A 13415-nucleotide genomic window follows, 5' to 3' on the forward strand; every position below is an offset into this window, starting at 1 on the left:
GGCTTTTGCGATCTCACACCATCTTTATCAGGTTATGTACAGAAAAGTTCAGGCTGCACTATGCCAGTAACATACACATAGTGGACTCCTGCTTAAATACAAATTCCATTATTGACAATAATCTGGACTTTTTTTCCAGGGAAGACTTTTTGCTGAAATTTTAAGGAACCCATGTAGTGAAAGACCTACAAGCTCATTTTTTTTGTTAAACAGAATGCATATTTGATGGAGCGCATAATTAGTTTTTTTTAAGTATTTATTTTTTAACTCTTTCACTATAAAAGGAAATACAGCTTTAAATAAAAGCACATACATAGACTGCCGACACAAACACTGAATGTCTTGTATATATATAACAAAAAAAAAAAAGATGTTGAAATCGGGACTTCTGAGGAATTTCACTATCTTGTAGTACACATATTTATTGCTAAATGTACACTCCACTACAATTCTTTCCAGCTGACTTCAAGAGGCACCTGGAATAATGAACCTGGCTAGGAAGGGTTACTTACACAGGACTAGCATTTAAAGAGCAATGGTCCACCATCATCTCTGGGAGAAAATCCAGCTTAAAAGAAGCCATGCTGATAAAACCTGTATCTTTCTTCTTCTTCAGCACAATGGAAGTAAACTCACAAGGCGATCAGAAGGTAGAGGCAAACTCCAGATTGCACACTTGCTGTTAAGTCCCCGAGGACTGGTGTCATAGGGCAGCAGTGTGCAAAAAACCAGAGGGAAAAAAATAAACCAATCCACATGAAAACCCGTGTGTTTGAACACAAAAACAAACCAAAAAAAAAAAAAATCAAGTAAAGGGACACTTATGTTTGAGATGAAAGAAGAACAAAAACGTCAGAGACAAACTGGCAGGCCTTCAGGTTAGCTTACCAGGCTCTGGGACAGAGACTAAAAACTGCATGTAGTTCATGGAAACAGAGGGATGCTGGGATAACTGGGACTAGAGTGCGTAATAGCCATATGAATGACCACAATCAAAGTGCTGATGATCCAGGGCCTTTGTGAACATTTCTCCTAGGCCAGCAAATCTGGCTGCAGCGTCAGATAAACAAGGTGTCAGATTGATGGTGATAAGGCCCAGTGGTCAGAGGGAATGAAAAGGGGAGTGAATAGTACTCCCCAGCCAGCAGCTAATCCCTGGACTAGCTACACCAAGAGTAACAATTAGGTTCCGGCCTGAGGGGCCCGTGTTTTCGCTGTTGTCTTACATGCTGCACAGGTCTGTGTGTGATTTTTGTGTGTAAAGATATACATGAACCAATATCAAATAACGCCTTTGTGTGTGCAGCCTAAACTCACAGCTACACACAAACAATTAAGTTCACCAAGGGTTACACTGGAAAATAATTATATCAAGGGACATACAGTTTACTGACATGTTATAATTTAATATAAAAACATGCTTTGACCCACGTAAGTCCTCAACAAAGAAACAAAAAAAAGACACTGTTAGTTGAGCACAACTATATTAATACAGTGACAAACAAACCAGGCAATAATTTACTACAAATTTAAAAAAAATAAACAGACCGAATCTGCAAAAGGCAGCATTTGACCTCTGTGCCTTCATTTCGACACAATGTAAGACAGTACACATTTTCCTCCACTGTCTAAAAGACAAATTGGATCAGATTAAAACACACCCGTCTGTTATTCCTTACATATGCTGCACTCTGCATGGGCGTCTTCACTTTTCCCCTCCAGCAAGGCACAGTGCCTTTGTTTACATACGCACACGGCGTTGACGCAGAACGAGAAGAGCAAAAGTGGATCGTTGAATGAAATGGATGAACCAGAACTGGTTTGTAAAAATGCTGCAACTTCAGTGGTGTGGAACTGGTTTAGCTTTCGTCCGTCAGATACACAACAAAGCACTATTTTTGGTAGAGCATGCTACCGGGCCGTCGTTATTACCGTGTTGTTTTGGAAAATACGGTGCACTTAAAATCGTCCTTTGATTTTTCTGAAAGTCGACAGAGCCCCTTATAATCCCGTGTGCCTTATGTATGAACTCTGGTTGTGTTTACTGACCTCGAAACGATTTTATGTAAAGTATTTTGTCTTGTGTCAATTATATCGTCAGTTATATCGTTACCGCAAATTTTCAAATGTATATCGTGATAAATATTTTTGGTCATATCGCCCTGCTCTACTGGAGAGAAGATAAGATAACCTTTATTAGTCCCACACGTGGGAAATTTGTTTTGTCACAGCAGGAAGTGGACAGTGCAAAAGAACCCACGAAAACACAGGAGAACATGCAAAATCCACACAGAAAGATGATGGTGGAATTAGGACTGGGCGATATATCGAGTTTTTAAATATATCGATATATTTTTATACGAGACATGAGATGTGACAATATCGTTTATATCGATATAGTCTATGTTACATAATAATTATACTTGTGGAACCGCAAGTTTGCCTCTCTTTCGTCCACTTTTGTCTCTACGCTGCGTTACTCTGCCTCGCCTCTCTCCTTCACTGGACACAACTCCACCTCCCCCATCGCTTCACCCGCAGGCAACGACAAGATGGAGACGGCAGCTATCAAAGAGGAGCTGGTCGATAAAAAAGAAAACGTTTGGAGATTACTATTTTAGTGCTGCACCGTTACTCTCGTTAAAATGATACCATAACACCATAACCGTATTAACGCGGCAAATCTCCGTTAACGAGTTACCGCGGAATGCCCCATGCGTGGAGCGTCAACACGTTAGCGTCGCGGTTAGCGTCAGCGGTTACCTCGTTAATGTGTTGACGCCGTGCAGCTAGCACTACTAGTATTTTCACCTCTCCAAAAGTTGATTCTGTTCATCTGGATGTAGCGTTTTGTGGGAGAAAGGTTTCGTCACTCATCCAAGTGACTTTAAATTTGCATAATGACTGAAACCAGCCCACTGAAGGAACAATGGGCTGGGAGGTCAGTTCCTTAATCATAATTATGCAAATTCTCATGACCATTGATCAACAACCACTGACCAAAACCCACTGATCAATGGCCATGAGTCCCATTCACAGAGAGCTGGGGAATGGCTGCAATCACAGCATTGTAAGATGGTGACAGATGTACCCTTAGGCCCCCTCCTCCATTCAGAGATGGTCTTTCCCTTTTCACGTAAATGGCCTCCTTGACTCCGCCCTCAAACCAGCGTTAAAGGTGTGAGCATCACAGCAGATTCCTTTGTGTCAAAATAACTGAGGGTAAAATACAGAAAAATATGAAGGCGGTTTTCTTGGTCAGCTTTGATGTGCATAATTAATATGAGATAATAAATGTGTGATTTCAACAAACTATGAGTATATCTGAAGTGCTTGTATTAATGGGTGTGAATCAGTGAATGAGGCATAATAAAGCACTTTGAGCGAAAATATGACAATATATAATGATGCCCTTTCTTTTTTACTTTATCTGTGACTTAAATGCTGTGATATTTACATTAGTTATTACGACAGGCTAGCTGAACATAAGGATTCCTATCAGGCCATGATGATTTGATCTTATTTGCAGCAAATATTGGTTTGCTGCTTTATAGATTATTTGTGCAGTTCTGATGTGGACCAGATCTTTAAAGCATTTAATTTGACAAAAAGTGGATTTGATGGTTCTATGCAAAAATAATAAATACACCAATACACCTTAATAATTTAACGCTGGTATCAGATTTTATATTATTCAGATTAGATTAGATGAAACTTTATTAATTCCTTGGGTGGGTTCCTCCGGGAAATTTTATTTGCGTTATATTCATGCAGTTGTGCATATTCACGCAACTTACTTAATTACAGCTTAGATTAAGAGTCTTTACCGCACTTTGTTGTCATTTACATTAGTGCTGCTTTATCGCTTTTCTGTGTTCTTAGTTTACTTTGTGTGTGTACACACATACATGCATGCAAACACACAAGAGAAGAAGAAAAGACAGAGATGAGTTGAAGGTGACACTATCAAGACGGTAGACAGTAACTTGTTATCTTAAGTGCAAAAAATGCAAAGTTAATGTAATGACAGACATTGAGAGAGAGAGAGAGAGAGGTGAAAGAAAGGTGAGAAAAAGTTGAAAAGAACGGTGCTTCTGATGAAACTTTTCCAAACAGTGGTTTGGACATCGACCACAAACTATTGCAAACAAGGAAACGGCAACAGCAACTGTGAAATGTGTCCAACTGGTGCATCTTTTGCTCTTAGCTTCCTCTAACTATGTTAGCTAGTCTTCATTAGTAACCAGTGCATTTTTGCTAATGTGGACTTTTGGATGCAGAGTAGTTATGGTGCTCCATATCCACACACACACACACACACACACACACACACACACACACACACACACACACACACACACACACTTACCCCCTCAGTTCCAGGTTGGGGCCTTCCACGGTAGCAAGGACATGTGAGGGCAGACCAGTGTGTTCTTGAGACACATACAGTGTTTCAGGGTCAAGGCTATCCATCCAAGGCCTAGTAGTACTAGTAAAACACAAACCCACACATACACACAAGAGACACATCAGGACAAGACACAAAAGAAACCAATTACAAACACAAGGCTCTAGGAGTTCGGCCAATTTGGTCGTGTTTAGAGGGCCGCTTAGAGCTGCTTAGAGGGCTGCTGAAGCACCGCCACACCAACTCCGTGCTGCTGCTCCATATCGTGGTCTAAACCAATGAGAGATAGTCAATAGCGGAACCTCTCAGATGTTGATGCCCAAGGTAAGATGTTCAGATACTGAGATCTTCAGTTCGAAGTCTTTGAGGCACTTTTAATTTGGACTTCATTTTATATATCTTGAGACATTTTAAGTTTAAATTTCAGCTCAGTGAAGCACTTTAAGCACAGGAACATTTTCATTACCGTATTCTTCGGACTATAAGGCGCACTTAATATCCTTTCGTTTCTGTTTTTTTTTTTTATGTGCATTAAAGCTATATAAACATTTTACAGTGCAAATGCAAATTCCTTGCTGACAGTTTAACCAAAAGGCATTTCCAGTGGAAACTGGCCGACACATCCTCAGCATAACCACGTATAATATCCACAAAACTTAAAAAGAGGTTATACACACACACACACAATGCACAAGGCTCCCGACTACGGCAGCCGTAATGCTACGACAATCCATCAAGCGGTGCGGCTTCGTAGCTTAGCAAAGTTGTACTAAAACATTTTTGACAGATTTTTCAGCGCCGTGTTCATAAAATCAGTTCGGTAATAACGACGGCCCGCTTGCATGCTCTACCAAAAAATGTGCTTTGTTGTGTATCTGACGGACGAAAGCCAAACCAGTTCCGCACCACTGAAGCTGCAGCATTTTTACAAACCAATTCTGGTTCACCTGTTTCATTCAACGATCCACTTTCGCCCCTTCTCATTCACTGTCGCCGCCATGTGCGTATGAAAACAAAGGCACTGCGCATGCGCGTTTTACCCATATTCTATCGCGATATTTCATTGTATTATCATTGCCTCACATTATACCGGTATTACTGTTGAACAATATGATATGGCCCAGCCCTACTGGAGCCTCACAGATTAATATGCGCTTCAACATAATATTACCATATTGTGTGTGTATAGGGACCTCAAAATGGCACCTGTTAAGAGACATGCTGCTGTGACAGAATTTAACATTAATGAATCAATGGTACAGAAGTGGAGGAATGAGTTGAGTAAAGTTTGACTTATCTGACTGTTTGGTTTCATGCGCCTTATTATCTGGTGCACTTTAGGGTCCAAAAAATATGGTAACTTATCTTTCTTGTAGAAATGTGCTCCAAATAAAGAACAAGATTGTTAGTTAATCCTTTACAAATCAATGTTGCCAGTATGGACTAGAGATGGCACGATACCACTTTTTTATGTCCGATACCGATATCATAAATTTGGATATCTGTCGATACCGATATGAATCCGATATAGTGTTTTTTAATCAACAAAACTGTTTTTAAATATCTTGCTGCATTTTGTATAAGTTCATACTCAAGTTTAAAACAACAACTACACTAAAGCTATTCTGTTATACCTATATGCAAAAAAGAATATTTCATAGTTCAGCAATACTGATCAATCTAATAAACTTAGACCTACACCATCCTCCCTATTCTGGTATTTTAAAGAGTACTTAGCATAAATATTAAGCAACCTAACTAATAGGGTTCCAACTCCCAGCAACAACAAAAATAAATAAATAAAAGAAGAAAGTGTACTTTATTGGTCCCCGTGGGGAAAATCCCTCTCTGCATTTAACCCATTCACTCAGTGAAGCAGTGGGCAGCCATTGGGCGCCCGGGGAGCAGTGTGTAGGGACGGTACCTTGCTCAGGGGTACCTCAGGGTAGCTGTTCAGGGGAATCGAACCCCCGACCTTCCGATCATGGGGCCACCACTCTACCTACTGAGCTATCCCTGCCCCAAAATAGGGAACCACCCCTCACGCTCCACCTCATGATGCTTAATCGACGTAATCAACCTTAATTTGATGCAGTGTGAAAAAAAATGCACAGAAATCAATTATTTTTCAAGAAATATTAAATAGATTCAACATCTTTCTTCAACAAAATTGCACACTGCACAGATGGTACCTTCCCAAAGGAAAAAGTACTATAGCTTACATATTAGTACTATAGCTTATATATTAGTTAGGTATATATATATTAGACTTAATAGTTACTATATACAGTAATGGACTTCTATTCATTTTACATCAAATTAAAACTTTGGGTGTCAGATAATTATTTATTAAAAGCTCGACATTTTAAATGAGAATAAGAAAGAAAAGTATGTCTTTGTGCCCCCTTTTCCCTGTTAATGCCCTATCGGCCCCCCTGGCTAAACTTTGCTAGATCCGCCCCTGCACAGTTACCAGCGTCAGCTACGTAGAAAAAGATCCTCGAGTAGAAAGTAATATTAAATACATTCTAACAACAGCTGATCAAGCTTAAACGTGCTGCTGTTGTTTATCCACTGGTTTCCTCTTTCTGGTGCAAAGTGGGCCAAAAGCAAACAACAGACACGGACTCGCAACAGAAAAGCCGATCAGCTGGTCATTAAGCAGTTTCATGATTGAAGTAGCAGCAGGAGAGGCAGTCGCTCCATATATCATTTGTTAAGCTTAACGCAGGAATGCTTTACATTCAGAGATGGACTTACACACTTGCTTTACTTCTCGGCGTGTTGCAAGTTTTGTGAGGTGCTTTCGTGATATTTAATGGATCGGATTACATTTTTTATTTTTCTCCTATATCCGATCCAGTAATTTAGGTCAGTATCAGACCGATACCGATACGTAATATCGGATCGGTCCATCTCTAGTATGGACAGCAATTTTTTTTAAAAAGTGAACATGTAAAGCTGCGGTGTTAAGCGATGTGGTTAAAACATTTGGGTGCACCTAAGAAAAAAAGAAGTTAGGTGCTCCAGTGCAACCATGGCAAAAGGTTAGTCTAGAGCCCTGAAACAAATATGTTTAAAAAAAAGAAAAATTTTTTTTACAAAGACATCCAACACATAAATCAATATGCTAGAGCCACTAGACACTCAAGCTAAGTTGACTTCAGTGATTAGGAATCTAATCACTTTATCTAACGATGGCAACCCACAGGAAGCAAGCTAACTTGGCAAACAACTGAACATTAACAAATTATTCATAACCCAGCAATTCACAAAAACATTAAAATGACTGTGGTCTAAAAGAAATAATGATTACAATACCACATTAATGATCTTAATTACTGTGTCAAGTCTTTACCAGTTTGCACACTAGTCAGTCTACCACCACCATCAGTGGTGGGTGTAACATATCCAGAAGCTGTTTGCTTGCCACAACTGAAATGCAGCAAAGAGAGCATGCTACTGACTTCCAGACAATTAAATGTTACTGTAGAAACAGGAAAACCTATAAAGTTAAAGGCAACAGCAAAATAAATGATAGTGTGTCAATAATCTGCCACAATAGTCAAGAATTTCCCAAATAGTCTAGTAGTTCCCAGGGAAATGTTCTTGTTTAAAAATGCCTAGGCCATTGAGTTACAACTAAATATCAGCTGCAAATGCTGCTGACACGCTTGCATTGTCAGGCCCTGAATCACTACTAGTGCTCCACATCTGTCTTGTCATTATTTCTATTGTCCCTTATCACTGTTTTCACTTGCTGAACCTGTAAAGCACTTTGGTCAACAATAGTTGTTTTAAATGTACCATACAAATGAAGTTGAAGTTGGTTAGGCCACCGACAACCACATCTTTGCCTTTTTTTCTTAGCACCTTCATAATGTTCCTTAGGAAGGTGAAACATTTGTATAATTTGAGATACAAAGTCAAGCCGATGACAGCAAGGGGTCCTGGACTGGGCGACCCAGGACCCCTGGGCAGTCATGGACCTGTTATATTATTATGTATTTTTGGTGTTGCTTCCCCTTCTCTATGCTTGTATATATGTGTGTGGGTGGCTGTGTGTCTGAGCACTTGTGGGGGGGGGGGGGTGGCCCTGCTAGGGGACTGGCCACACCCGAAGCCACACACCTGCTGCTGATCAGGCCTCGTCGGGGGAGCTACTTAAGAGAGTCTTGGAGCTCCCACCAGCGTGGGATCATTGCTTGAGACTCCACGTTAGTCACCCAGTTTAGGTTTCGTCGTTAAGTGCATGCCTGCCATTGTTTAGTGTCCTGACAGCTGCCGCTATTGTTTCCCGCAGGAGGAGCGTGGAAGGCCTGAAGAGCAGCGAGCACCGGGAGTGCAGACACGGGAGCAGAGAGCACTAGGAGGACGACACGGGAGTCTGGGGAAAACACGGGGATTTATTGTTCTTTTGTACCACACACTGTAAATAAACGCACTGTTCGCACACAGAGCACCGCGCCTGGGTCCTCCTTCCCTACACCCCCCACGGTCAGCCATGCCAAACCGTGACAAAATACTTTACAACTCCACAACTTTATTAGCGCAAAAAAAACCCCATCAATGTATTTTCACTTAAACAAGCAGCTGTTTTTTGCATTAAAGTTATATAAAGATGTAACAGTGCAAATGCAAATTCTTTGCTGACAGTTTAACCTAAAGGCATTTCCAGTGGACATTGGCCGACATATTGTCAGCATAACAGTATATAATAGGCCTGTGCGATATGACCAAAATCTCATATCCCAATATAAGAATTCTATCATCCCGATAACGATATAAATCACAAAAATGTAACATTTTCTGTAAATTCTGTGAATCTCGTGAGAGTGATTCGGTTTATTTTGAAAAGTCTCAACAGGATCTTGAGCTTTATTGTGAAAGGTTTATGTGGAACATAAACCAGCGGACATGCGATGGTGTTACCGTCGTTGTTGCTAACGACAACGCATAAAAACAGGCGCTTGTCCGTCCGTAGTGTGGTTATATTAAATATAAGAGAAAGAGAGAACTTTAGGAAATGAATACAGCCACTACAGTGACCATCAAAATGATGAAAAAATATTGTCGTAAACAGTTTATTTTGCGACACCACGAAACAAACGATAGCGTAAAATGAAACTATAGACGTTTTTAATATCGTCATCCGATATATATCGTTATATCGAACAGTCCTAGTATATAATAGCCACAAAACTTAAAAAGAGGTTATACACACGCAATACGGTAATATTATGTTGAAGCACAGTACGTATCACTCCGCGAGGCTCCTCCCTACGATAGACGTAATGCTCCGACAACCCATCAAGTGGTGCAATGTCCACTGGAAATGCCTTTAGGTTAAACTGTCAGCAAGGAATTTGCATTTGCACTGTTACCTTTTTATATAACTTTAACGCAAAAAACAGCTGCTTGTTTAAGTGAAAATACATTGATGGTTTATTTTGCACTAATAAAGTTGTGGAGTTACACTAAAGTTGTAAAGTATTTTGTCTAGTCTCAATTATATCGTCAGTTATATCGTTATAGCAAATTTTCAAATGTATATTGTGATAAATATTTTTGGTCATATCGCTCTACTCTACTCAGCAGTCTACACTTTCAGCCCAGTGGCCACTCTTTAAAGGGTTAGGATGTACACATCCTGGACAGGGAGGAACGCTGGTTTGATTGGGGAGTCAAAGAGGCCATTTACGTGAAAAGAGAAAGACCATCTCTAGATTGAGGAGTTGGCCTAGGGGTAGCTTATTGCAAACTCTGTGAATCTTACTCATGGCCACTGATCAGTGGTCAGGTTGGGGAAATCTGCAGTCAGCCGAGACTGAAGAAGGCACTCGGCCGAGTGACAAAACGTTTCTCCTGCTGAAAACGCTACCTCCAAATGAACAGTATCAACTTTTTGTGATTTCCTTACTTGGATGATTGATTATCAAGATAGTAAACAGTTATTTTGGTTATATTAAGAGTACATTCACCACTTTACTTGCTGTCACACAGCATTTTTTTTATTTTACTGGAGATGTTAATTCCAGACTTCTCTGACAAAAACAAACAACTTTACCTCAGCAACAATCAGTTACCTCAGGTTGCTGTGTGAATGCTTCATGCATTAGTATAATTCAGAATTATACAGTTTTCTCTCTTTTACTACATTAACTTTAATCCAATGAGCTGACCAGCAGAAGACTGAACCCTGAAAAACAGCCTGAAGATAAACTGCTGACTTTAGCTGTCCAAAATATGTTTTGGTGCTGGCTGTTTACTGCAGTACAAGTAGCATCCATGCAGCATGCTATGATTCTCTGCTTTACACTAATACAGGAAGTGATACACTCCAGAGGATCAAAGGTTTAGCTCAGACCTCTTGGCTATATATCTTCTAAACTCGAGCTTGCTATTAAAGCTGGGAGGCGGTCTTGTTGCCTGGTGCAGAGAAGCTTAACAGTTTAACAGATCAGACTTAAATAAAAAAAAAGTCCACTATTACTGCGAGAGAGGTGGCAGGGGTGACTTCCGCTTTCGGTGCCGTCACATGTATGTGTATTTTGTACAATACATACATTTATATTGGACATATTTATGTGCACATATTCACAAACCTTTCAAGTGAGTTAATGATTCGTATCGCTACTACCAAATGATACTGTAAGCACAGCTCCCTTACGCGAACCAACCCAAACTCGTCATGACGTGACTTAAACAATATTTTTGCCGGGCCATCAAACTATGCTCCAAGCCCAGCAGCTGCCTCTTCGTGAGTTGTCTGTGTCATTAACGCTAGCGACAACAGTTAACTTAAAATGCTCAACTACTTACCCGGGTTCTTTACTTCACTGTTAGTTGGATTTGTGCTTAACAGGCGAAATCGTGTTTTGGATATTTGCTTATTATGTAACAGTGTGACGTTTAAAAATATTGCACCGCTCGGAAAACAAACTGACCACAACACGTGTGGATAACTTGTGGTCTGTCACTTCATAGATTTAACTAGAAGTCACTGTGTAAAATGGCAGTCTCCTTATGCTGAACCATTTCCATTCGACAGCTGTAAAGGGGGTGGAGAGGTTTAAAGGAACCGGTCAGAACCAACATCAGCATGATATTTGCTTCCTTTTAAATTTGAATGGCTTAATGTAGAATCGTTCCTTGAAACGAAAAGAAGCGATCTTACTTCTTCCTTTCTGTCCGTAACGATGGTGAAAGTGCACGTGACAATTCCCTTGTTCAAAGTGTAACGTGGTACGGTCCGTAGAAAGGGACTATCGTTTCCTACTTTCCAGCAATGTGGTTCAGTTTTGTTTGTTGTTGTTGTTTTCCCCATTGAAAATAGAAAAATAATAAAGTTAACAGATATTCATGTTTAACTTTTTAAAAAGGTGTGAAATCTAAAGATATTAAAATCAAAAAGCTTTATATAAGTTATCCTTAAAAAATTAATTGTTCGTTGTTAGTGGCTATATTTCTAATTAGAAACACCTGTTAACTGTAGTTGTGGAAAAACATCATAAAGATGTGAAGAAGATGACAATAACAAATACTTTATTCATCCCATATATGGCAAATTATTTAGTTACAGCAATTATAATAATAATATTACTAGATAAATTCTTTTTACTTTTGAGTGTGCCATACCCAGTGTTGGGACTAACGTGTTATTAAGTAACGCGTTACAGTAACTACATTATTATTGTGGTAACGAGCACGGTAACTAGTTATTATGCCAAAATCAGGAACGCGTTAGTCATTACTGGGATTTAGATAGGCTCGTTACTCGTTACTTCGTGTGGTGGCTATCGCGGAGCTTCCACAGATTCAGTAACATTAGCAAGTGTTGGAGGCCAGCAGGTGGATGAAGGAAGTCTGTGTTTCTCCTACAGCTCCGGACCGCAAAAAATGCGCGTGCTCTTTGTGAGCTCGTTCCCGGCTCGTAACCAGCGCGTTCTGCCGTCGAGGGCGATCATTGGTTAAATGTGATCATGTGACTGATGCAAGCCAGATCCTTTTATTTAGCAAAACTATGATTAATAGTTAGACTACAGCTTTCTTGGCTGCTGCCTCAAAGCACATTGTGCGCTGTCTATCTTGCGTGCTGCACAATATCGTTTATTATTTAGTATCTACTGATATCTACTGCTAGCTAGTTTATTGTGATGGTGCCGTTTTTTTTTATTATGTTGCTCTTTGTTGTTTGCTTTCTCTTCTGTTTTTTTTCTCCATACAGGTGACCCAGGTGTTTTGTTTTTTTTGTTTGCTTTTTTTTTCTTTCTTTTTTTTCTTTCTTCCCCCCCTTCTCACCGTCTCTTCTCCCCTTTGGTTTTCTTTCTCTCCCTCTCTTCATTCTTTCTCCCTGTCCTATCCCCCAGTCATGTCTGTCCCGTTTGTAGCAACTGAAAATAAAATAAATTCATAATTATAATAAAGGTCAATCAAATGGACCAATATGGCAAGGCCATGATGATCCACTTGGTAAAATAAATCCGCTTGGCATCTTTCTTGGCCTTAAGACAACAATTCTGATGCTAAAGATCCAAACGGGACACAAAAAAAAAAAAAAAAAAGATAATAAAAAATTTTTTAAAAAATGCCTGGGCCAATTTTCTGTCCCAGTCCAGCCTGTATGCAGCTCATCTGCAGTCTGATGTTACCTACATCTTCCTATTCAGAAGGCAGAATTTCCGAATTCTGAGTACAATCGAAAGCACCACGACTGCAGTTTTTGTGTTGGATGTAAAAGGCGCACATAACGCTGTGACGTAGGCTAGAATCATGGCAGCAGTCAATGACGGTCCAGGCGTGGGATTTCTCTCGTGGAAATATGCACATTATCTTTTCCTTTCTATTGGTAGGTGGCACAGTGCACTTGTGGCAAGTAAGCAAGCTAGAAGACTGCAAAGTTATGGAAGCAACACATTAACAAGAGAATTCTGAGTAAAACCAAAGTTACTTTCTCTAGCAACTAGTTACTTTGAAAGTAACGAGTAACTTGAAGTAACTGAGTTAC

The 13415-nt window shown here is 39.9% G+C and overlaps 1 protein-coding gene across 14 annotated transcripts in view; it reads right to left on the bottom strand.

Moving 5' to 3' along the window:
- celf1 (cugbp, Elav-like family member 1) overlaps positions 1-11688 on the bottom strand; it is a 55822-nt gene extending 44134 nt beyond the window's left edge. For 3 of the 14 annotated variants that reach the window (XM_026156327.1, XM_026156783.1, XM_026156100.1), the window contains exons 1-2: positions 11231-11567; positions 4370-4489 (exon numbers count right to left, since the gene is read on the bottom strand). In XM_026156327.1, the coding sequence (XP_026012112.1) occupies positions 4370-4473 (104 nt within the window). In that variant the 5' untranslated portion in view covers positions 4474-4489; positions 11231-11567. The other 11 variants (XM_026156921.1, XM_026156622.1, XM_026156543.1 and 8 more) reach the window with 9 other exon arrangements.
- Between the last annotated feature and the right edge of the window lie 1727 nt (positions 11689-13415).

The sequence above is a fragment of the Astatotilapia calliptera genome, chromosome 1, assembly GCF_900246225.1.
Source record: "Astatotilapia calliptera chromosome 1, fAstCal1.2, whole genome shotgun sequence".
Taxonomy (NCBI): domain Eukaryota; kingdom Metazoa; phylum Chordata; class Actinopteri; order Cichliformes; family Cichlidae; genus Astatotilapia; species Astatotilapia calliptera.